Source organism: Solanum verrucosum, unplaced genomic scaffold, assembly GCF_900185275.1.
Source record: "Solanum verrucosum unplaced genomic scaffold, falcon-dt-bn FXZP01000094.1, whole genome shotgun sequence".
NCBI lineage: Eukaryota > Viridiplantae > Streptophyta > Magnoliopsida > Solanales > Solanaceae > Solanum > Solanum verrucosum.
This window is the reverse complement of record NW_026019970.1, coordinates 3298056-3324988: the sequence shown is the minus strand read 5'-3', so window position 1 is coordinate 3324988 and position 26933 is coordinate 3298056. Positions and strand designations below refer to the sequence as shown.

General features: G+C 32.5%; 1 protein-coding gene across 1 annotated transcript; it reads right to left on the bottom strand.

Annotated features, from left to right (window-relative positions):
* Positions 1-23873: 23873 nt before the first annotated feature.
* LOC125817165 (uncharacterized) lies at positions 23874-24443 on the bottom strand. The gene is made up of 2 exons (XM_049496722.1): positions 24371-24443; positions 23874-24223 (listed from the first exon to the last, which is right to left on the bottom strand). Exons 1-2 carry the CDS (start codon positions 24441-24443, stop codon positions 23874-23876), a joined length of 423 nt encoding a protein of 140 aa, XP_049352679.1.
* Between the last annotated feature and the right edge of the window lie 2490 nt (positions 24444-26933).

The window sequence follows — 26933 nt, the reverse complement described above, 5'->3', positions numbered from 1 at the left end:
ACTTTGGGAAAGTTTGATTCTATTTGGGTAGTGGTTGACAGATTGACTAAGTCAGCCCATTTTATTCCGATCAGAATAGATTATAATGTTGAATAGTTGGCTAAGGTTTATGTGAAAGAGATAGTGAGATTGCATGGGGTGCCCCTTTCTATCACCTCAGACTGTGGTACGCAATTCACATCCAAGTTCTAGAGGAAATTACATGAGAAATTGGGCAGACAACTCACTTTTAATACAACTTTCCATCCAAAGACGAACGGGCAGTCAGAGAGGACTATTCAAGTGTTAGAAGACATGTTGAGGCAATATGTGATTGATTTTGGAGGGCATTGGGATAAGTTCCTACCGTTGTGTGAGTTCTCCTATAATAATAGTTATCACTCCAACATATATATGACACCATTTGAGACACTTTATGGGAAGGGATGTAGATCACTCATATGATGGTTCGAGGCTGGAGATGTGAAACCTTTGGGGGTTAATTTAGTGAAGGATGTTCAAGATAGGGTGAGGAGCATCCAACCTAAGCTTTTAGCGGCCCAGAGTAGACAAAAGAGGTATGCAGACCATAAGGTAAGAGACATGGCATTTCAGACTGGTGAGAATGTTCTTCTAAAAGTATCACCAATGAAAGGGGTGATGAGATTTGGCAAGAAGGTCGCTTAGTCTCCGATACATTGGGTCATTTGAGGTTCTTGAATTTGTAGGGCCAGTGGCGTATAGGTTAGTGTTGCCTTTAAACTTATCGGCAGTTCATCCAGTATTTCATGTGTCCATATTGAAGAGATATCATGGTGACGGGGATTACATCATAAAATGGGACTCAGTTGTGTTAGAAAAAGACCTTTAGTATGAGGAAGAAACGATTGCAATTATTGATCGTGATGTCAGAAAGCTGAGGACCAAAGAGATTAAGTCCATGAAATTTCAATGGAAGCATCGTCCAGTTGAGGAAGCTACTTGGGAAACCAAGAAAGACATGCGAGACAACTATCCCCACTTGTTCGTCGACTCAAGTACTACTTCATTCTTCTTTAGCCTATTTTCCAAAGTTCATCACTCGAGGATGAGTGATGGGTAAATTGGTATCTATTGTAACGATCGGCTTTCGTTGTTATAGAAAAGCCATCGGGGAAAATTTTTGGACCGGAAAACTTTTTCGTAGTAACTTGTAATTTCACAACCTAGTCCAGATTTGGACAAAATCGGAGTCATTGAGGTCTAGAGAAATTTGGTAACAATTGGAAGATCTAATAATAAATTTGATCATATGAATATATAGCTAAGACGTTAAGGAACCCATATGACTTTACGAAATTGAATTCGGGCGAGTAGAACTCCCAAAATTGATCTTAGCATGAGAGAGTAGTTTCTAAGTGTAATGAGATGAAGGTGTGTTGTGAAATGGGGGCTTGAAAATTCTTTATTTAGCTCTATGTTCTGTGCATGCCACTACAACGGGATTTTGTGCCACCAGGGTGGGTCGCTATAGCGGGGTGAGTATCGTTGTGGCGGGACAGACGCGACTTAAGTCAAAAATAAACCACAAAATTATTTTATTCTACACCTTTCGACTTTGAGAGCTAGGAGATGACCCCATGCGAGTTCTTGACCGTTTTTCACCATTCTTAAGGCTAAAGGTAAGGTTTTAACTCCCTGAATCCATTTTTCGATCCGTAGAACGTAAACTAATGGGTAATTATCGATTGGGAAAAGGTTTTGGAACTGTTTGGATGGTGGAAAGGCCCTAATTTGGGTAATAGGAATCATGGGGTTTATCTAGGGTTGATAGTGTTGACTTTAATCTGGGTAATTAGACATCGTTTATTGATTTCCATGTTATTATGATTGTTTGTAGACCAAAAACAAGCGGAAAGAATTCGGAAAGGGAAGAATCAAGTTTCTTAGGGAATTCAAGTTTGGTTCGAAGTAGGTGATAGTTGTGATTTCATGTTGTGTGATATATGTTTGTTCTTTCTTCATTATGATGCATGTATGTATGCGAATGTTGCATTATTGATCACACAAATCGTAAATGAGGATAGTTGAATGATTGAATGTCATGAATCATGACTTGCTTGTATGATTATGAGAATATGCTTGTGATTGTGATTATGGATTGTTGAACGGATACGGTGTTGCGTTTCGAGACACTAACTGGGATCGGTTACCACATACCAGCATAAATATTGGAACGGGTGTCACGATCCGACACGCTAACTTGGAACGGGTGCCACATACTGGTACACTAACAATTTGGGTGTAGGTTCCATGAGAGGACCATTGACTTGACATAACTGTGTAATTTGAGAAATGTGAACTTGATCGTTATTCGTACATGATATTGATATTGTATATATTTGGTGTATGCATGTTATTATTATGTTGCAATGGCTTATGTATGTTGCACTTATTGGGATAGCCACGTGATCCTACCAGTACATTGTGGTTGTGTACTAATAATGCACTTGCTCTTTCTTTGTTGAGTATATGACATCTTCAAGCAGCTATTGACAAACCTCGTTTAGAAGATCAGTGATCGTCATCGAATTCAAGGGTGAGCCAATTTTTCCGGGCTGCCATGAGTTCTCTTTCGTTTATGTCCCCATTTCGGACATAGACTAGTGCATTAGGATTTCTTATGTTTAATTGGGTTGTACCTATATTCTTAGACTTGTTGAACTTTAGATGTTTTGGTACATTGACTTTCAGGTTCTAGGTGTTATTCCGCATTGTTTTAGTTATTAGACTTTTGTTTGGAGTTTATGGGAACTCCCTATTTCTTTTCCTTAGCATTTAAACCTACTTCCGTATCTTTAAATGACTTAGTTTTTGGTTAAGTTGTTTAGCTTGGGTTGTAGTAATGGTTCTCCCACCGAAGGGTTAGTGTGGGTTCCACTCACGACGGTCTGGGTCGTGACAGTATGTAATGACAACATGTTAATAATGTCATGCAATAAATCGGTTATGTGACATGTGGTTTCAGGTGTTATTGTTCTGATGTTTGTGATTGTGCATGATTGTTTGTGTTTGATGGTTTGCTTGGGTACAACGCCTAGTACAGAATATCCTTGTGGTTAGCTCGAATACCATGCCTAGTATATACTAACGGTTGAATCAGATACCACACCTGGTACGAGGATATCCATATATGGTTGGCTCGAATACCACACTGGTACACTAACTAAGGATATCTAAGATACCACATCGGTACATTATAGATTGAGTTTGGATTCTAATGAGAGGACCAAATATGTGTTTATGGTTCCATGAGTGAACTGGGTTTACTTCTTCTTAGTATGATTATTGTTATTGGATCCTTGAGTGGTCCAGGTTACTTGAAAGGTGAGTTGATCTCATATATGACTTGTAGATGATTATGTGGGACATGTTTCATGTTACTGTTAAGCCAGGGTAAGGAATGAGAGTCCGGACTTATATGATTCTTGTAATTATAAAGGTATGTTATTGATTTATTAAAATGGTGGTTTTTAAGTTAGACACATATGACCGTGGGGTGGGGGGTTCTGGTGTATGGTTTAAGTGTTGGGACTGATTATGATTTTCTAGTGTTTTCAAAACTTATATGATAATGAGTATGAATGTCAAGAGGGATGAGTTGGTCTAATGCGCCAGTTTCATGTATTGTTCCAAATGGGCCACGAGAACAAGCAACACAAGAGAATTCGTGAAGAATTCTTTTAATTCTTCAACGTATAACTACATGAATATTCTTAGTTACTTTTGCATCACATTTGAACCGAAATGACCAATCATGCCAATTAATATATTTTTTGTAAACTTCTAATTTGTCATTACATATGATTTTATCACCATGCCCATATTTAGGTACTACTATATAGTTTATGATGTCATCCATATTGTGAACATCTTCTTCAAGGAGAAAAACGATCATGATAATTAAAACATTATAACCAACACTTGTTTTGTGCTTTTATCCTTTACTAATCCATGATAAGATATACCACAATATTTATGATGTACTAAAAGTACTTAACCAAGGATGTTAATATTAAGATTTCTTTTTGCCTCTCAAACATGTTATAGAGGTGAGTTATGATATTTATCCAACCATACATAAGTATGTTATCCATAATTTTTATCACATATTAACACATTCATTTCAAGAATGGATGATCATTAAAATGTTTATCACAAATCTCATTCTTTTCACAAAATGGACTACAATCAATTGTATGTACTTCATAAATTTTTCATTATAAGCCAAATGTGTTAAACTTTATCATATTTGCATGACACTTCAACATTACTTTAAAAGTCAAGTGCACTATCACTTTATATTTCTTTATTTTGATGGAGGATTTATAAAACTTATCAAAGTAGGTTGCACGATAACTGGGTGCCCAATACCTTTCAAATCAAGTTGATGATAATTATTACTTTCACCTTTTGAAGGATCATTTTGAGAATCCATAACTTTCTTCCTTTTATAATTATCACAATGATGACTATAGTAATTTTGTCCATCAACACCCATATTCATACCCTTAACTACTTGTCTTCTTTCAGACTTATTATTCACTGCTACCATATTTATACAAGGGATCGAATGGAGCATCATATTTCTTCTTTCAAGACTTATTATTTATTGCTACCACATTCATACAAGGGAATGGAAGCGAATTTCATGGCTTTTTGCTTAAGGTTCATCATTTTGCCTTAGTCACCATTATATCATCACTATGGTGCATTATGACTATAACCCAATATCTTAGCCATAAGAAGGCATGTTAACCCATAATTCGGTGGGACTTGAACCCAACATCTTATTATCATGGTGCACCAGAACTCTTGCCCTATGTCTTATCGTGTTGGTGCAATGAGACTTTAACCCACCACTACTAAAAAATTGCCAAAAAGAGATTGAAAAAAGCGACAGACTGCGTCATTTTTTTGGCCAAAAGCGACGCAGTCAATCTCGTCGCTTTTTGGCTCAACGCTTTTCCAAAAGCGACGAACTGCGTCGCTTTTTTTTTAATTTTTTTTTTTTGAAGAATGCGACGCCGTCCGTCGCTTTAATTAATTTTTAATTTTTTTAGAATCTTGAAAAGCGACGGACAATAAGACGTCATCCGTCACTTTTTTGGAAATAAATATTTGAAAAATCCAGAAAAACGACGAACTAAAGGACCCTGTCCATCGCTTTTCTGGGTTTTTAAAAAAATAAAATTAAAAAAAACGACGGACTTAAGGACCCTGTCCGTCGCTTTTCTGGATTTTAAAAAAAATTAAATCCAGAAAAGCGACGGACAAAATCACCCTGTCTGTCGCTTTTTCTGCAATTTTTTTGACAACAGAAACTATCAGTTTCTGCTGCCCACTTGCAAAAGCAATTCAATTCAGTTCAGCTCTAATCAAACACAAAACATTATAAAGAAGCTACACAAAATATAAAACAACAAACTTAAATTAACATTCAAAAATTGTGATTTAAAGACTTATAAAGTCTTACAAAATTCGTTTCAAAATTACAAACAGTTCATAAAGACTATATTTTATCAAGATTTCTAAAGTTCAACCTAATAATTAGTTCATAAATTCTATAAATCAAAATTTCTAAAGTTCACAACGTAAAGTTTAAAATCCTACAATAATTCAAGATTTCTAAAGTTCACAACTTAAAGTTCTAAAATCCCACAATAATTCAAGATTTCTAAAGTTCACAACCTAAAGTTCTAAAATTCTAAAATAATTCAAGATTTCTAAAGCTCACAACCTAAAGTTCTAAAATCCCACAATAATTCAAGTTCTCTAAAGTTCACAACTTAAAGTTCTAAAATGCTACAAAAATTTAAGTTTTCTAAAATCCATAACTTAAAGTTCTAAAATTCTATAATAATTCAAGATTTCTAACGTTTCACAACCTAAAGTTCTAAAATCCTACAAATATTCAAGTTCTCTAAAGTTTACAATTTAAAGTTCTAAAATCCTACAATAATTCAAGATTTCTAACATTCACAATAAGTTCTAAAATCCTACAATAATTCAAGATTTCTAAAGTTCACAACCTAAAGTTCTAAAATCCTACAATAATTCAAGATTGTTAATGTTTACAATCTTATAAAGTTCTAAATACAATAATTCAAGATTTCTAAAGTTCACAACCTAAAGTTTAAAATCCTACAATAATTCAAGATTTCTAAAGTTCACAACCTAAAGTTTAAAATCCTACAATAATTCAAGATTTCTAAAGTTCACAACTTAAAGTTCTAAAATCCCACAATAATTCAAGATTTCTAAAGTTCACAACCTAAATTTCTAAAATTCTACAATAATTCAGGATTTCTAAAGTTCACAACCTAAAGTTTAAAATCCTACAATAATTCAAGACTTCTAAAGTTCACAACTTAAAGTTCTAAAATCCCACAATAATTCAAGATTTCTAAAGTTCACAACCTAAAGTTCTAAAATTCTACAATAATTCAAGATTTATAAAGTTCACAACCTAATTAAAGTTCTAAAATCCTACAAAAATTCAAGTTCATATCTAATTTCTAAAATTTCTAAGTTCAAGAATTTCCAAGTTCAAGAATTTCTAAGTTCAAGAATATAATTCAAGAAACCCAATTTTCAACAACAATATAATACATATAAGCACAAATACAATGAAAGATTGAAAAATTCAACTAATCTCTAATTTCTAGCTAGCTTCTAATTATTTGTTAGTTCTAACTTCTAATACTTAATTTACAATCATATTTAAAAATTACCAATTTTTCTAACTTCAACTTTCAAACTTAGTAAATTCAAAACTTCTAAGTTGGAAAATTCAACTAATCTAATTTCAACTTTCATATACTATCCAATATTTTTTTAACTTCAAAGTAATCTAACTTTCATATATAATTGAATGTTTTTCTAACTTCAACCGTCAAACATACTAAGGAAAAGAGGCAGTGGGGACGACCAGTGGCGGAGTCAGGATTTTCAATAAGGGGGTTCAAAATTCGAAGGAGTAAACATACGACCTAGTCTAAGGGGGTTCGACATCTATTATATGCATCTAAAAACTAATTTTAACCATGTATATATAGTAATACTTTCCGCCGAAGGGGGTTCGGATGAACCCCCTAAAGACATACTGGCTTTTCCCCTGGGGACGACGGGTTGCGGCGTCGATGGGGCAAGGCAGCGACGGGAGTAATGCTCAATGAGAGAAGGGCGACGGCGGCGTGGGGCAGCGGCGGCGGCGCAATAGTTTGGTTTTAGAGAGAAGGGAGAGAAGAGAGAAGAGAGAGAAAGAGAGATGGGAAAATGGGGGGAAAACCCGCTTTTTGGTTCAATATAATTTAAAAAAAGCGACAGATAGAACTTTTGACTACAAAGTGACAGACTAAGAGACACTGTCCGTCGCTTTTTAAAAATGTTTGACTAGATATTTTGACCAAAAAGCCACGGACTAAGAGATGCCGTCAGTCGCTTTTTTAAAACACTAATTAATAAAATAAAATAAATTAAAAACGACGGACAATGTGGTTACTTTAAATTATAAATAATTATTTTTATTAAAAAGCGACGGACGACGTCTCTATATATATTAAATAAATAATTATTGACACCCAATTTTGACCAACCTATAATCATTTTCTTGATTTTTATTCGATTAAATATGTATTTTAATACTTGTTTCTTGTAAAGTTTTATATTTAGTTTTACCCAATTAACTACATACTTTAGTATATATAATTTACAAAATTATTATTATTATCCCCTCATTATATATGTGCATTGGTTTATTTAATTTTTAGTTATATATACTTGAATGATTTTTTTCAATGTTATTATTCATTTTATCGTAAATGTTGGTAATTTATTTTTTATAATAATATAACTATTGATTTAATAATATTTCTTTTACTTAGTAATTTGATAGTTACCCACTTATATAATTTTGGTAGAATTTTGTTCAAACTCAATTATCCATATTTGGTACATATTTTAAAATTTTAAATTTTAGTTAAAACTTTTCATACCCATAGAATCCTCCTACAAATCATAAAATTTTCTCTTTTATGGGAAGAATATTATTTCCTCACCCAAAATACTTCCTTTAGATTATCCTTTTTCTTTTTTACTTCCCTTCTTCCAACGTATCTTTTTTTTTTCCCCATAAAAGCTAGCCTAGTATCAACCAAGAGGGGGATGGATATAGATCGTCTATGTTAGGCCATACTTGAAAGAAAAGGAAGAAAACTTCAACATTTTTTTAACCATACTATCTCTACCAAAACCATGAAAATCCATGTATCACCGGTTCCCTCAAACCACCAAAAGCCTTCATTTGGGAGGAAGAAGTTTGTCAGAATGCTTAGTTGTTTGTTCCATTCAAAGTCTCCGGCAAGAGCTCCGATCAAGAGATTTCTAGTCGCTTGAGCTCCATTAAGAAAAGATCAATACTTCATATACTATGCTTTAATCATTTTTTTTTGTCAATATCATGTTGTTATCAATTTTGTTTATTTTCATGCTATTTGTTGTTTGCTCGTTTATTATTCTAATGAATAATTGACGATAATGAATATCTTATTATTTACAATGTGTGTTTAGTTTGGATTACGATATTATTATAAATACATCATGTTTTAAATTTAGTTTATCATTAAAGAATCTAGTGCTACGTATCATTAATTCTTATGAGGACTTTTTGTAGTTTCGTAATCACCGATTCTAATCATATTTACTCAACTCTGTAGGATAGATCTCGACAATAGTGTGAATTACATTGCAACTGATTTTTAATGAAAATATTCTTCTAAGTGCAAGAATTTATTTAAGTTACATTACAGTAACTCATGTCTATTGTTACCACGTAGTTTATTCATTCTTAGTAGAAATGAGGTTGTAAATTATGTTATATTTTATTATATGTGATGTAGGTGAGGATGAATTAATTAATTTCTTTTTCACCGTATTTAGCTCATTTTTCAATTTGGTTCTAAGTATCATTTCTCATCGTGTGTGTAGTGGACCATCCTTTTAAGGACTTGATATGATTTCTTCTTAGTAGTCCTTTTAAGTATAGTAAATTGTTAGGGAGATATGTGTTAATTCATTAATTACTCTCAAGCTTAAACTCACTGCTTGCATCAATTGCTCACCTATTAAATGGTTGTATTTGCTTTGGTGTTTGTAAGTACGTTCGGATAGGGTTTAGACTATATTAAGTCAAGGTCAATTAATTTAATCATAAGAAGAGGGGGATGGAATGCAAATTTATGTCAAATCATGTGGTCCGAGAAAAGAGCTGAAAAGTTCCCCTTTTTTACATGTGCTTACTTTAATTAAGAGTTTTTTTTAGTACTCTTATCAATTTATATTATTTTGTTTGCTTAGTTAAACTTTAAGAACATACCTACTCTCACCTCTTTAAATATTATTACATGTACATCCTAATGGAGTGACATCGGTCGAAGTGAAATCACAACGAGTGGGGAATTCAATGCGTGAAGACGAGTTCAAGTTGAATCATCGCCCCGAAAGGGGGCATCAGGTACGCCTTGGGAGATGATGAAACAAGACAGGCTATAGCTGACTTCTCGTATGAAGCACATTGTCACTTTATAAGGATAAAGCCAATTGTTACTCCTTTCTTATTTTCATTTTATATGTCACCCTTTTAAAAATCTCAAAGACTTGACAACTTTTATAATTTTGTTAAATTATCAACAAAGTTTCACTAAATTCAAAAATCAAGTATAAACAGTTTTAAGTTTTACATGACTTTTAAAAATATCAAAATATTTTATTTAGTACTCCTGAATAATCTCTTTAAGAACTCTTTCGTCTTGTCTTAAGACGTTTAAGAAGGTTGATCATTAAAAATAGAATAGAGGGAGTAACATTGCATTGGGCCCATTTTTAGCCTTGTTATGTTATCTAATTCTGTCTCTCTCTCAACTTTAACTTTATGTATTATTGCTTTATTTAAATTTCTATGTTGCACAACACATTTTAAGCAGTTAGCTTGGAAACAACAAGGTTAGTTTCTCGATTCATTATCTTCTAATTTTCAACTCTGTTTCTCCTTTTATTAATGTCACTTTAAGTATTCTATTGGAAGCAATCAGGTTAGTCTCTTTCCTCTTTTATTGTCAATATTACAAGTGCTTATTTTCTTGTTTGGCGGCATGAAAGCATATTTTATTAAAATGAATTCATGAATTTGGTGGCTTTACTAGTTTGTATGTATCATTGATTGTAATCCTTATCTATAGTCGCATGCTAAATAAATTCATCCTGTTTTATAATGTTATGTGTTTGGGGATAGCTAGAATTACGATATCTTTAGAATATAATGAGTTTTGCCCCCGTGATAAATTTATAGATTAGTTTAACCTATTTTTAGCATGTTAATAAGTATAATTTCTCTTATATGGTTATTTGACTATTTCAAACCTCTTTAATTAAATTTATGATTTGGTCACTTATTGTATCACTTAGTCTTTCTTTAACTTAGTAAAACGTAGAGACCTTAATTGCTACTTGTAATCCCCACATAAATTGCATGAGATACGGCCCGGACCCATATTTGTGGACCTCGAGGGATGCCTAACACCTTTCCCCTCGAGGTAATTTGAACCCTTACCTTGATCTCTGGTTTGTTGACTTTAGTTAGATTTAATTAGGTTAGATAGGTGCCCTAACGCGCCTTAATTCTTCGTTAGGTGACGACTCTTCAATTCATCCAAAGCCCAAAAGAGTTGTTAGGTCGTGCATCCGAAACCAAAACCCGTTTTTGCGAAAAAATGGGGCCCTCCAATAATTATTAATTATATATATATTTAGCGCAAAAATCCGCGAAAAAAAGCGACGGACTAAGAGATGCCGTCCGTCGCTTTTTGTAAAATAATTTTAAAAATAATTATTTTTATTAAAAAGCGACGAACAGTGTGACAAATGGCGTTGCTTTTTGGAGCGACACAGTCCGTCGCTTTTCTGTCCGTCGTTTTTTTTGGCAGTTTTTTAATAGTGCACGTCTTATCCTCATATTAATATTTATCACATGCAACCTCATTCACTCCAAGGAGTGAAACATAGTTTTGCATAGACATTACTAGGCATAAAATAATCTCATAATAATTTTTTTTTCATAAATGTTATTTCATGAGCATATTTAAGACTATAAAAATATAAACTATTTTTGTCATACTTTCTTACAATTGATTTCAAATCTATCCAGATTAATATTGATGCGTTTTTCAATGTTGAAGAAGAATAGAATGTAATATTTTAAATATCAAAAAAATTGAAAACGTTACTTTTCGCTTACCTGATGAGGGCTTTCAAAGCCTACACTTTTTCTCCTTTTCTTTTTTTTTGTGCGAATGTGATCTACAATTATTTCACATTATTAGAAACCTTATAAATAATAATTTTCTACGAACAGTAGAACAAGATTTCAACAATCAAATATTTGAATATAATTACGTTTAGTGGTCACAATATTCAACCATATTTAATAATACCTTAAGCATATATTACTTAATTAAGAAGTTATAAGTATTAACACATGTAAATTTTACGAGCCTTTATCAGAGGCAGCCAGAATTTTCAATTAGGGGGTTCAAAATCTGACAAAATAGACACATGAAGTAGCCGAAGAGGGTTCGACATCTACTATATATACCTAAAAAATTATTTTAACCATGTATATATTATATAATTTTCCGTCGAAGGGGGTTCGGATGAACCCAAGGTGGCTCCGCCACTGGCCTTTATGGTCTTTAGCTCAAGTAGAAATTTTACTCTGTTAATCCAACATTTATATAACGCTTATAGGCCGGTGATTAAAACCAATAATGATATAAGTATAATCTCAAATATTTGCTTGTCTTTGTAAATTGACATTTATGTAATTATTTATATCTTCTTCAAATTAAATCTCAAACCATTAACGTAATGATATTAACACTTTAAACGTTATAACAGTTAATAGGAAAATACCTTGAATGTTTCAAATAAATATTTGGAAGTATCATAACTTATTCAATGTTTTATTTTCTCTATTATTGTTACGTTGAAATATATATTATATGTTGATTTTATAATTGCATATTTTATTATAACAACATAAACAATGCCTAATACTAAATTCTTGTACATATCAAAAGCATATGAGATCTCATTTGTTATAAGATTAATTCATAAAATAAGCGATAGCACCAAGTCATTAGACAACAACTTACAACTTTTAAGACTATCACTTTATTTAGTTTAGGCAACAACTATTTTCTTAGTGTTTGTTTATAAATTAATCTCAATTAAAGGAGACTTTATATGAGATCTAGTATATAAGAAATAAATATCATAAAATCATATACTTATGGATCATAATAAATTTATAAACCCTTCTATATTATTATGTAGAGATATTGATTATCTGACAATTAAAAGAGTATAGCTGATCTAATTAATTAGTTGCTGTGAAAGTAAGTCAATACCTTAAAGGGGCATATAATAGATAAAGTGAGAGACATATTTGAGCAAACTCGTGTTCATAATGTATTATAGAATAATTTAAAACAATATATATAGATAAAAGATATGAGAGAGCTAGAATATTTTCGTATTTCTTTCTTTTGTATTTTTCGATTGTCTTTTACAAAACAATCATCGTTTATTTCTAGTATAAAATATCTTCATAAGTTATAAAAGTTAAATGACATCCATTCATAACTAGATACGTTAATGCATTTATAACAAACATATAAAAAAGGGTTCTTTATTTGTTAGCTCAAATGAAAACAGAATGATGACCAAAATTTGAGAAAATGAAATCTTAAGTAGTTGGTAAAATAGACAAAACTACAGATTTATTCTGGGTGAAATTAATTAATTAAGAAGTTCTAGGACAAACGATGAGCTTGTATAGTTTGTAACAAGGACTAAGTAAAACTCAAAAAATATTTTCAAATAATGCGCATGGTAAAATGGAAGCTAGTGTCTGTCCTTTACTTCAATTTTGACTAATAATTTAAATAAACATAACTTATTATATTTGTAAAATCATTTTTTCCTCTAGGATTCTCACACTCCAATTTACTATTAACACTTTTATATATGTCTAACAAGTGAAAGCCAGCAAATTATCCCATTTTCTAGTTTCAATCTTTCCTCCTCTATGTAGTCTCGTGGTATATATATATAATACATTTTCATTTTGTATTATTGTGTTTGACAAGACATAGTGTTAGATGAGAATGAGCAAAGTTAGTTCTGCCGGGTGACACAAGTAGTCCTCCCTCCATCTTTAAATAGTAATTTTGGATTCGAACCCTAAAAATAGAGATTCTTTGATAAGGAATGTTTTACCCCAAAATGAGATCTCCAAGTACAAATTCAAACTAGTAGAAATTTAATGTGAGTTCCAAATATCGAAAGAGAAACTAAAAAAAAATAATATAAAACTTGTGACTTTAAATATGTCACAATATTTTTATGATTCAAAAGGTCATCATTTAGGATAAAGTTAAATTACTTCCTTAAAAAGGAAAAGTCAAGGCCAACAATATTATTAAGAAACAGAATACTATTATATCACTATTAGCAAATTCTGTTTATTCTCTGCCAACATAAAACAAGAGAATTTGTTACAAGAATGAGGGGGATATAGCTTGGTAATATTCAATAAATTTTGGAAGGATTAATAATGGCTAATGAGGTTTAATTTATCCTTTACTCTTTTATACTCCCTCCGTTGCTATTTATATGTCACCATTTTTAATTTCACCTTCATTAAGAAATTAAGTAAGCTTACTATTCTATCCTTATTTAATCTTTTTTGAAATCAACTTTTGAATCAATGAATATGAATTAATTTATGTTGATTAATTAATTTGACCAATAAACATGAATTATTCACTTAGTTTTTCTATGTTGATCAAATGTATATTTTCAAGGCTAATAACTCACAAGGGTAAAATAAAAAGAATATTGTAATTTATGCATTGATTTTGTAAAATGACAAGTATTATAGACAAACAATTTATAGTAATGGTGATATATAAAAAGGAACAAAGGGAGTAATTATTTGTTTTGCGCCGTGAATTCACTAATTTTGATGCTCAACATCGAGTTGATATTTGTGGTGTTTAATTAGTGATGTTGATACTCGATTAATCCATTACATCTTTTCTTCTTTTAATTTATATAAGTTGTTAAAAATAAATAAATTTTTTTGTGCGTTTCTCTTTTTATTTCCTTTTTTGTTCGTGAATTTATTTTTATTTGTTAGTCGATGAGAATATTTGTTTCAGTCTTTGATTTTTTGACCTTGTACGTGTATTGAGAAAGAAAGACTAGAACAATTAATTATGTTGTTGGTGGAAAATAATTTAATTATATTATTATTATATTTTTAAAGCCTAACAAATCTTTTTTTTTAAGTTTGTTTTTTTTTTTTTAAAATGACCCCTTTCTTGTTTTGGCAACACTTTAGTTTCAATTTTGCACGTGACATGTTTAAGACCACAAGATTTAAAAATATTTTGATATATTTGACATACTTTAATCTAGAACCACAAAATTGAAAAATCTTCTTTATTTTCTTAAACTTCGTATCAAATCAAACTAGACCATTCTTTTTTATATTACGGGAGTAACTTGTTAATTTTTCTATTTTATCCTTGCAAATAAATGAAACTAAGAATATTAAAGTACAAATCGCTAAAAATGATAGAATAGGATATAAGGGTGCAAATATCAAATTACTCGAAATATCTTGATGTCCTTCTATCAGAAATATATCATTGCAATATTGGTGCACTTTTCGTCCTCCTTTAAAACTTTTGCCTATTTTTTAACATTAATTATGTTCATAATTTTATGTAAGGAATGTCCATCATCTTTTTATATATTTAGTAGAAATAATAACTTTATGTGAGAGAAGGTGAGAAGAAGAACACCTTGTTCTGTTCAGTATATTAAAATTTAAAATTCTAGCTCAAAATATTAAAATTTTAGCAAATATTAAATTACGAAACTATAGTTACTAAAAGTTTTAACACATCAATTTAAATTTTGGGAACAAACGAGGTACCTATGACACTAAACATTCTTCAAATAAGTGTAGTAACCTAAGAATTTTAATTAGGAATATTACTCATTGGGGCTAAACATACACAGCATGGCAAGACGTTAAAATGTCACAACCGTGCTAGTTGTCAAAATATGTCATTTTCACAAATCCATCAAACTCATTTGATATATATATGCCAGTCTAGCATATTGTTGACTCATGATTTTGGACTTATTCTTACCGATTTAATTTTATCGCAAAGGCGATTCTAACTAAAAACGTGAATTTATCTTTAAATAAGTGGAAAAAAAAATTGTTTTTATAGATTCCTTACAAAAAAATTTTAGTTTTATGATTTTTTATAAAATATTTCCATTTTTACACCTAAGAAAAAATTTCTATTTTAAAACATAAAAAAACTAAATAAAATGTTTTTTTTTTTAATTTCATAAGTGATCAAGAAATCTTTTACTCTTTCGAGTCATGAACCACAACGATGCATGATTGTGGATGCATGGATTTTAATTTAATGAAAGTAACTTTCATTAAATTTCTATCACATCGATTTTAATTATGTTGAGCTGCCAGTTGGATCCAAGCAAGTGCACTCGTGTGCACTGTTAAGGACATTCTTATGAATTTAGCCCACATATCAATTTCTTCCTATAAAAGAGGGCGTTTCCATATTTAGTACTAATATTTTCAATTTTAATATTTTGTGTCAAGTTTGAGATTATAAGATTTAAAAATTATAACATATCTTTAATTTAATATTATAAGATTCAATAGTCTTTTTAAAAAAAAAAAAATTTGTGTTCAGTCAAGCAAAAAAACTTAAAAATTGAAACGGTGGGAGTACTACAAAGATTTTGAATTGAATGAGATGTGCAATGAACTAAAGCCTCCCTCATTCTTGAATGGGACTGCACAGCACAAAATGATGGTCAACACTGATGACCCATCACTATTTCATGGGTCATTTTTAATGATTTTTGTGTAAGAGTATTTTAAGGTCCACCTTAAAATGGGAAGTGCATTAATTATGTTAATGCATGTATGTATTCATATTTTCCTTAGTTGTTTGCAATCCACCAAAAAAGTTATATGTGGATAATCTACCTATTTATTTGGTCTATAAACTTTTATTATGTTACATTTTTATAACCAATCAAATTGTCCTTGTACATTCATGTCTAGGAAGAACTTGTTCACCTGATTGAATATACAGAAGAAATCAAATGGTGAACCAAATTCACTTTGTGTAACATCACAACTCCACGCATCTTCTCCTATTTCACAACATATAATCAACTTAATCACACCTTATATATAATTACACTAATTTTTCATACCAAAATGAGCAAATTTCTTCAATACTATATGCTCTTAATAACTTATATACACTGAGACCGTAAAAAATAATTACACTATAAGGTCACCAAAAAATATTTACTGGTAACCATCATTAAAGGATGATAAAAAAAAATTGATTGGTAAAAGATTTTTTTTAATTTTTTTTTTTCTTAAAAATATGGCCCTGTGGGTCAGTTTTATTCATTCAAATCTATAAAGAACAAAAACAAAGTTTGGTTAGCGCACAAATGGGTCTGGACTAAATAAAGTTAGAGCTAAAGAAAAAATAAAACAAAAATTAGAAAATGAAAGTAAATCAAAATCTAATCTTTCTGATAAAGTAAAATTGGCTAGTTCTTAATATTTAATTAAGAAATTCAATTGTTGGTCATTAAAGAATACAAAAGAAAGAATTTCAAATTTACATCATATCGGACCTGTTATAATGTTGAATACGAAGCCTTCTATTTTCTATTTTGATTTGTAGAAAACTCATGATGAAATTTCATAATCTTTTGACATATGAGATACGCCAATAATCTAATATTCATAGTAATTTTCCATGATCATCATGATTTTAGTGAAACTCATTATCCACAAATTAAATTTAAAAGAAAATTGTAACATATTAGTAATAATGAGACTAAGAAATTGATGGACACCATTCATATATTATTGATTGGTTGGTATTGTGAAATATATGGGACATGCTCTCTTAAATGCAGTCACTCTCTACCTTATAAATTAAAAAGAACTATTCATGACCCAAAAAAATTGAAATTTCATCTAACATGCATGTTGTGAACGAGAAAGGTCTAGTCTTTCATCATCTATAAATAACCATAGAAAGCCTAAACAAAATCTTAGTTAAGTCCCTTTCAATATTTCCTAACAAATCTAATCAATTATTAAAAGAATATGGGCTCAACAATAAAGATAAAACTTATGGTTAGGTAAAAAATGCCAAATTATGATTCAATGAAATCTAATGCACTTTGTGACACACGTATATGTATCTCATAATTGAGGGTTGTTATCAAAGATGATTTTAATGCATATTTTTTGGAGTTTCTAACAAATTTTGCTAATGATTGAGAGGATCAAAATACAAGGCCATGGTCCATTGTGAACAACTATATCACACTTGGGGTAAGGCATATATATCAATGAAATTATCTGCGCAAAATCAATAATTTTATATATTTTCATTCTTCATATATATGTAATATATATTACTTATTTTAATGAGGTAATATGTAATATTTATATTAAGGTTAGTGGCAGAGATGGCAGTATAAATCTTTTTCTTCATCCGGGACATGGTATGTTCTTCCAATTATTTTCAATATGAAAAAAAAAATAAAAATTCATCTTTTTAAGTACAAACTATTCATATGTATATAGTAAAACAAAACATTCAAGATGTATATGTGGTGAAATAATTGAAATAAGAGATTATATTTTGAAAAGACAACCTACTGTAATAAGTTGAATATTATTTGCACATATTCTATTACGTTAGAAGCTAATTACTTTTTTTTTTTTTTCTCAAATCTCATAAATAATGGAATGGTGATACATATGAAAGTCTTTATTGTTTTATTTAGGAAATATACTTAGACTGGTTTTAGAGTCGTCACTTAATTTTAAAGTAAAACTAAGAAAACTATCGTTTTCAAAAGACTAAAACAAAAATCTAATGAAAACTTAAAAGGGGTTCGGGGTTCTTATTAGTGTTCTAGGAAGGGTTTTAAAGCATCTAGAACACCCGCTAATGTGGTTATCCGGCAATTAATTATTTGGCTAAAAAAATTAACTTAATTTGAATCGAGCAATTTTTATAGTTAGAACCGTTTTAAAAAGGGAAAAAAAGGGAGAAATATTAAACGATGACTGATTTAGTTAAATTGTTAAATCAAAATGGACGTCTTTCGGGGATTTGAATTTTTTGACCTTAAGATTAGTGGCAATATTAACAAACACAATAAAATAAAGAGGGAAAGAGACTTGGGCCCAAGTTTGGTTTTTCTGTCCGCCTGGACCAATACTTGGGCCCATTTTCGTTTTGGACTTTTGGCCCATCTGAGTCACCTGCACCCGTCCTAGTCTAACATAAAATAGAATATTATTTGGGCCTTAGGCCCAATTTTTCACCTGTCCTAAATTCTAGCAAGACAATAGATAAATGGGCTTAGGCCCAAAAGTAACAAAATACAATTTTGTAATTAAGAGTGGGCCTTTGGCCCAATCTTTTCAATTCTCCGATCTGCTTGAATATTTTATTTTTCGTCTTTGGGATCTGTTCGTCGATTTTAATAGGCTGACCGACTCTATGAAAATAGAATTGGGCCTCCATGGCCCAAAGAAAAATGCAAGGGTAGAGTCCGCGAGGACCCAGGCAGATTTCACATGCAATAGAATGGCAAGAAGTTAGCATACAAAATAGTAAAACAAACAAGTATAACTTAAATAAGACGTAATTCGATTGAAATGAAAGCCACTTGAAAAATCAAAACTGAGAATACTACCATTTCAACTACTGGACCCAAAAGTAACAGGTGATTTTGAGAGAGACACAACTAAATCAACCTAACAGATGACAAAATGGACAAAACAGTACTAGGACACTTAATGGTAACGAGCAGACGCTTATGAGCAACAAAATCTAAAAGGGGAAAACAAGAACAAATTAATGCTTAGCCAATAATCAACAGTGATTCAAAATGTCCATAGAAAAATCATATTCCATAATCAACAAGTTACACACCTCATACTATAAAAATAAAATAAAATAAAAATATGCTGATATAGCCTAATGAGGGTAACTTATCATGCTTGAAGGTCACAAATTTTAAAGATAGCAGCAGGCCAAATCATTTTAGGAGAAATTGTCGTTATATTCAAACAACTAAACATGGTGAGGGTATTGTTAAGTAGTAAAAACAAAACTATGCTAAAACAAAATGTCATGCCCAAGATGTTGATACTTTCAGATCAGACAGAGGCAAAAGATTACCACTAAAACATAGAAAGGATGGACTTGAGTAAAATAATGCATTGCAACAATAGCCTCAAGACAGCCTGTCGAATTCAAAAATAAAATCGGATAGGCAGTAAACTGCTCGAACAGAACCAAAGATAGGTTCAACTTGCTAAATAAATAAATAAAAATAAAATCAAATTAATGACTCTAAAGACCAACCTAAGCTATCATGAAGACCTCACTGATGTTTAAGAACAAAGAGACACAACAGTTAAACCAGGGTGAATACATAGTTCAAAATGACATATAGGTTAATACTCTAGATAGAAAAGAAAACGATGACCCGATTTGAAACTTGGGATGAGACAGAGCATGAATATAACGAAAGTCAACCAGAGATTCTAACAGTAAAGGCAACGAATATTCATATTCAAATCAACAGAGATAGGCTCATTGCATAACGATTAGAATTGAAATAAAACATAGGTGAATGAGGAACTATTACCTTTCTCCAGGCAACTGAACTGAAGACAAATGGGCAGAGACAACGAACTTTTTCTGACACCACCAAAATGCGATTCCAAGAACTTGGATGAACAGGCAAAATCATATGGTATCAAAGACTGAGTGAAATCGAGGTTTCTCGTCTCTTTGTGCCTTCGAAAACTATGGTTTGAGTATGTTTTTCCCCTTTTAATGTTGGCTAATTTTTAATATTTGTTTTCTGCCTGAGTATACCTCTCTCAAAACTCTATTTCTCAACTTTTCTTTCTAGCTTTTTTCTAACTCAAAATTTCCGCCCCTTTCACAGTGGAGAGGATGAGATATTTATAGGGGGAGAAACTAGGGTTCAAAAATGGGGGGAAAGGAATGAAAATTCGGATGATACAAAGCCCATTTTTATTTCAAAAATCAAAATCTTTCACCCTTTAAGGAAGACAACCTCTTTCCTGCGATTTCAGCCTATTCTGAAAGAGGAAAGGGTGAATCGACGCTTGGGATTGATCAATAGTCCTTGGGGCTTTAACGTGGACTCATCTCGAGTTGACAAGGACGATTCCGCGTCCCCCTTTGCTGATGCGATCGGGATTTAAAAAGGGACAGGAGGAAGAAGACAATAAGAGGCAGTGTACCGCCTTCTGCGCGCTTTTTCGTGTATCGCCGTGTATAGAATAATTAGCTTAATTATAACTTATGAGCTTTTTAATCTTAACGAGATAGAATAATTAGCTTAATTATAAATTAATCGATTTTCACATAAACTAATTAATTCAAAATCAAAATCCATAATTCAAACTAAAACTAAATTAATAAAACATTTATTTTAGCAAAGCAAAAATCTTTGATATGATTTTCAAACACTTATAAAATATACTCATTACGTATATAATTATATGAAATATATTTATTATTCAAAGTACCATAAAAATCGACTGGAATTATTTAACTAACCTTGAAACTATTTGGATTTTATAAAGCTAATTATTCTAGAAATGTTTAGAAATTAAGAAGCTCGAAAATTAATTATTATCGGGGAGAGTCAAAATTGAGTGTCAACAATTGTCCCTTATTTTACTTGGATTGATGCAAGAAATTCGAGAAAAATGAAATTGACAGATCCAATTTTGATCGACCATATCTCCATCTTTGGAAAGGGATTTGGTACGGACTTTAAGAATTATGGCCGAATCCCAAAAAATGGATTTCCTACATATCTCAGGCTATATGAGAATTCGGGCCACTTGTAGTTCGATACGCTTGATTTTCACATACGATTTTGAAAGAATTCAAAAGCCATCATGATACCGAATTATGAAGGCATCAGAATGCTCGGGAATAAGATTTAAGAGCGAATGTTGGAATACAGCCGAGTTTCAACATTGATCCCGCCTACATATCCCTTAACTTAAGGAATCAGGTTGCTTATAGTTCGACTCAATCGGTTGAAAAGGAAATCTCTTATGCTAAGATATCATTCGGTTCGAGAAGAGTGACAGAAATAAATTGAGTATGAAAAGGAGGCTTGTAACCTCTTAACCATGAATGTGGCGCGCTCCACACCCATAATTAAGAACTTACACGGACATAATTTCCAAATCTCTTGGTGCATTGTCACTCAGATTGGAAAGCTGCTTTCGGTAGAAACCAAAAATTTTCGGATGCGAAACTGGAACTGATAAACCCAAAGATAAACCCACATGCCTTCTGATAGGGGTGTGGTTTGATTGTGGTGGAAGTCGATCCTCTGCTCGCGTTCTAAGAGTATGGCACTCCTCTTTGAACTATATCCCAGTTCGCTGCTAAGAAAAAGTTCCACGTTGTGCTGCATCCTTTTTGATGTCGTCCTCACATGTAGTTTGTTTTGAGAATTCATCCTCTCGGATGCTCTCGACAAAGATTGAGATAAAACTCATTAGCATAAAAATGCAATTCAAATGGAGATATAGTGTCTTTTATCGTGTCGACACTTAATTTCTCTCTTTGAACATTGACGTCAACTTTATCGAATTTGACGTAAAGTAAATAAAGCTTGTACATTATATTTGTAATATAATCTTCAATTCACTCTTCTTTTGACGTCGAAGCAATAAAGTAGGTTGATGTAATATGTTGATAGTTTCTCTTGACGTCGTTGTTGACGGTTCTCTTAAAATATTCTTGCAAATGACAATGATGCAATCGATGTTGATTTCTCACGATGCATGGTTTCCTTCCTTGCGATGCGTGAATCTTTTTTCCTGCGATGCATGACCTCTTTCTCTTGCGATGCATGACTCTTTCTCTTGCAATGAATGACTTCTTTCTCTTGCAGTGCCTGATTTTTTTCTTCTTGCAATGCATGACTTCTTTCTCTTGCAATGCATGACATTCTTTCTCTTGCGATGCATGATTTATCTTCTTGCAATGCATGACTTCTTTCTCTTGCGATGCATGATTTATTTCTCTTACAATGCATAAATCTCTTTCCCGCGATGCATGATTGTTTTCCCGCAATGCATGAATCTATTCTGCAATGCATGAATTCTTTCTCTTGCAATACATTAATCTCTTTCCTACGATGTATGATCTTTTCCCCGCGACACATGAATCTCTTCCCGCGATGCATGATTTCCTTCTCTTGCTATGCATGACTTCTTTCTCTTGCTATGCATGATTTCCTTTGATAATGCCTCTCTGATACTGAACGAAGATAATGTTTCACCGAGCAACATAGGTGATCTCCCGTGTATCTTTTGGATGGCGGTATCGTCTCAATCGATAATATAAATAATGACCCTCGGGATAGTGGTATTATCTCATTTGACAATATGATATAAATGACTCTCCGGGTAAGAATATTATCATATCTGATAATATAATGTAGATAAATGTCTTTCATGTATCTTTAGTTGCTGGAAAATAATAATATTGCTCTTTTCGCGATTTTCATTTGTTCCATCTCTGAACATTGTTGCAATGTTCATTATGATCCTCGCTTTGTTGAGAATTTGAATGAAATAATGCTACGCATATTCTCAATTCTTTGGTATAAGAAGCACAAAACCTTTCTGGCATCCACAGAAAAATTATTAGTTTAAAGTGAACTGATCTGTGTCGATTCCTTGGGTTATCTGCTCCTTATCTGGTTATCTCCGGCTGATTTCTCCGATCTCCCGCTTCTTAATAGATAAGACAAAATATTTTTATGCAAAAATAATTGAAACATGAGGGAAACGTTTTTAAGAAAAATAGATTTTTAAAAGTAACGTTTGGAAAAGGTCACTGCCAAGTGTCATGTAGCGTCAACCTTGATGAACGCCATTTGGATTTGATGTCTCGACGTTTATCTGATTACTTGTTGGGAAGTATTCAAAGTTGCTCTAAACTGCCGATAAATCCTATTGAAATTTTTGAGGTCATCCTAAAAAATTTCTGTCCCAGTTAACTGTTTTGGCTTATCTTTAACCGTTGGTGATCAAGTCACGGAATTTTTGAGATCCTCTCAAAAATTCTGTCCCAATCGCAAATTTCAAAGTATCTTCTGTCTTGACTTGTTGGAGTAAATCTTCTTCTTGAGAATTTTGGAGTCCCTCTCAAAATTCTGTCCCAGTTTTTATTATAAGGAAAAATAGAAATCTTACGGGAGACATGACCGAGCCCTTGTGGCGCCTACATATCCTGTTGAGGCAGGAATCAGGTCAAACGTAGTTCCCCCTCTCAAGGATTAACAAATTAGGAAATTTACAAAGAAACCGATTGAGGCCGACATAGGCCACCTAGTATCTCATTCTTGAGAATTCAGGTCAAACGTAGTTCAAATACAAAGAAATATTAAAAGGGGATAAAAGAGTGACCGAGGCCGACATAAGCCGCCTACGTATCTCATTCTTGAGAATTCAGGTCAGACGTAGTTTATTACAAGAGGGATTAAATTCTAAACAAAGCGATTACAAGCAAATAAATGATTACAAAGGAACGACAGAAATACAAACTGAAACTTCACAGATTATAATATCTCTTGACAACATTTGAGTTGATCGGTTTCGGCCATTCGGTGCCATCCATCTCTGACAGAACCAAGACACCTCTAGATAACACTTTGCGAACCATGTAGAGTCCTTGCCAATTTGGTGCGAATTTCTCTTTGTACTCATGCTGATGAGGGAAAATACGTCTGAAAACCAACTGGCCGATTTCAAATATCCTGGCTCTTACTTTCTTGTGGAAAGCACGAATCATTCTTTGTCGATACAGTTGTCCATGACAAACATCAACCATTCTCTTCTCATCAATCAATGTTAATTGATCAATCCGCTTGCGAACCCATTCAGCATCATTCAATTCATCTTCTTGGATGATTCTCAATAAAGGTATTTCAACTTCTGCAGGTATAACTGCTTCTGTTCCATATACTAGCAAATATGGAGTAGCTCCAACTGATGTTCTGACAGTCGTTCGGTAACCCAACAAAGCATATGACAACATCTCATGCCAACCTTGATAATTATCAATCATTTTCCTCAAAATCTTCTTGATGTTCTTGTTGGCGGCTTCTACAACTCCATTCATTTGGGGAAGATAGGCGGTTGAGTTTCAGTGAGTAATCTTGAATTATTCACATATCTCTCTCATCAGATGACTGTTGAGATTCGCTCCATTATCAGTAATGATGGATTCTGGTACCCCAAACCTACATATCAAATTGTTGCGAACAAAATCAAGTGCAACTTTCTTAGCTACCGACTTATAAGAAGCTGCTTTCACCCACTTGGTGAAGTAGTCAGTGGCAACCAAAATGAATCTGTGTCCGTTTGGAGGCATCTGGCTTTATTGGACCAATGACATCCATGCCCCAAGCTACAAACAGCCATGGCAATGCATGGCTTGCTTGTTGATTGTGATTGGTGTACTTGTTATATGTAACAGAACTACTTGTCATTGAGATTGACTTATTTGATTTGTTGATTGTTGAATTGTGAAGATTGAACTATGAATATTGGGCATGTGAGTCGTGTATTGTAGAATTGCTAGGTTGGGTTGATTTTTTTGTAGGTTGTAATTTGAGAAGGTTTGGTTTAATCGTAAGGGGTATTCATTTTCTAACTAGTTGTTTTGTTTAGTAGATTTTTTGTTGGTACCGTGTTGTTGGTACTCACCCCATACTTCTACATGTGTGTAGGTTCTGAGCCTAGACTCGTGTGATTTTTTTTTTCTTCTCCTGACAGTTGAGGCTCGTAAAGGATTTAAGAGGTAGTTGCTTGTCATCCCGGTGGACTTTTTTTTGTTTTTTCTTTAAATTTTGTTCTACTTGAAAAACAAAGACTGAGACTTGTATTTATCTTTGAATTCTGTATTTTTTTTAGTGGCTTGTACACGTGACAACCATGTTTTGGGGTATTGTTTAGAATGAAAAAGTGTTTCAATTTTGTCTTGTTCTTGCTTTACTGTTTTCTGCATTTTCTTTCTTTTCGTTAGGTTGAGGCTAACTTATCTTGATGGAAATAGACAATTACCATCACGTCCGGTTTTTGGTCATGATAGGAAATAAATGCTAGTTGAGTGTCACCAATATCACCAAACAAACCATCAAAATAATCTTGATCTTTTGCAAACAAAGCAACTGCTTTTATCCTATATTATTCCTCTTCAATAACATCAATAACAGATGTACGCATTAAAAGAAAACTAGAACCAACATCAGAATCTTGTTCAACACTTGTCTCACCTTTTAAATTTTTGGATGTCTCACCATCAATACATTCATCAGCCTTCAATGATTGAATATCTTCATGAACTTCCAATATAGGAGACTTAGAAGACTTAAATGGAAATTCTACAACATCGTTACCCCAATCTGTAGCAACATTATCCCCAAAGTTATCATATTCCATCCTTTTTCCTCCTTTGCAAAAATGTGAAAAAAAATAGAAACTAAAAATGCATAATGATAAAATATAGATTGCATATCATCACACCCCGAGCCTATATCCTGGGCGTGGCTGACACTCGAGAACCATTGCTGGTCCTCATGAGAATCCTTGGCCTGACTCAATACTCAGCGGAAGACATACTCAACAATATAGGAACTCAATTGCAAGGATTTAACTCAATTGTCTCAAATACAAAACTCAAAATATTTAGAAAAAACATTCAACTGGCAAAAAGAGGCAACTCGGGTCTTGAACATTAACAATTGAAAATGAAACAGACTTTTCAAACCACTACTATCTATGAAGCCTCTAATAACTATGAGGGAAGTCGCGACAAGACCCACGACCTCCTAACAATACCGAAGTAGATATGGAATCCTCTGAAGCAAAGAGGCTTACCAAAGTAATTCTGGAACTGCAAGTGGTATCAATGGGGCCCCTATTGATGACGCTGGTTACTTGTATCTGCATCATGAAAGATGCAGGACAAATGGCGTCAGTATATGGAATGTACGAGCACGCAAGGGAACTCTAAAGCACAAATATAAGGTTGAACTAATAAGAAGGAAGAACATACTCACCTCATCTTCACTCAACTCAACTCAACTCAAGGATATTCAAAGATACTCAAACTCAGAAATACTCAACTCAGCTCAATATAAAAGCAACAATAAAGATGTATTATAAAGAAAACTTTTCAAACAGTAGATAATAACTCAATGTATTTAAAAATACAATAAGAACTCTTTTACTCTTATTTGGGAGATTCTCTAACCGACAACCATCACTATGAGCTATGTGATGTTACAGCGTCTCGCCCACGCTGTCAAAACTGTGCTATACCTTTCCGGAGTATAAGACATCCTCAACTAAATGGATCCACTAAGATATGCTTAAAAAGCAATAAGAAATCATCTAAAAAGTATGACCTTTACCACGTTGGGATACACGGTTTATGAGAACTTTGAGTTGTCTGAACTCGTCCCCATATCGGTACTCAATACTACTCCCAATAATATAACTCATGCTCATATGTTTTAAAACATTTCCTCATCCTCATTCTTTGAGATTATTACTCAAAAGGTTCTCTTAAAAGAGATTATGCTCGAAAACTCCTCATGAACTCATC

Bases quoted from the DNA above. Each gene is read 5' to 3' on its own strand.
- LOC125817165 (XM_049496722.1), bottom strand. From the start codon at position 24,443: ATGAATGGAGTTGTAGAAGCCGCCAACAAGAACATCAAGAAGATTTTG. The intron at 24,224-24,370 runs GTTGGCATGAGA...GAATCATCCAAG, and splicing joins AATGATTGATAATTATCAAG to AAGATGAATTGAATGATGCT.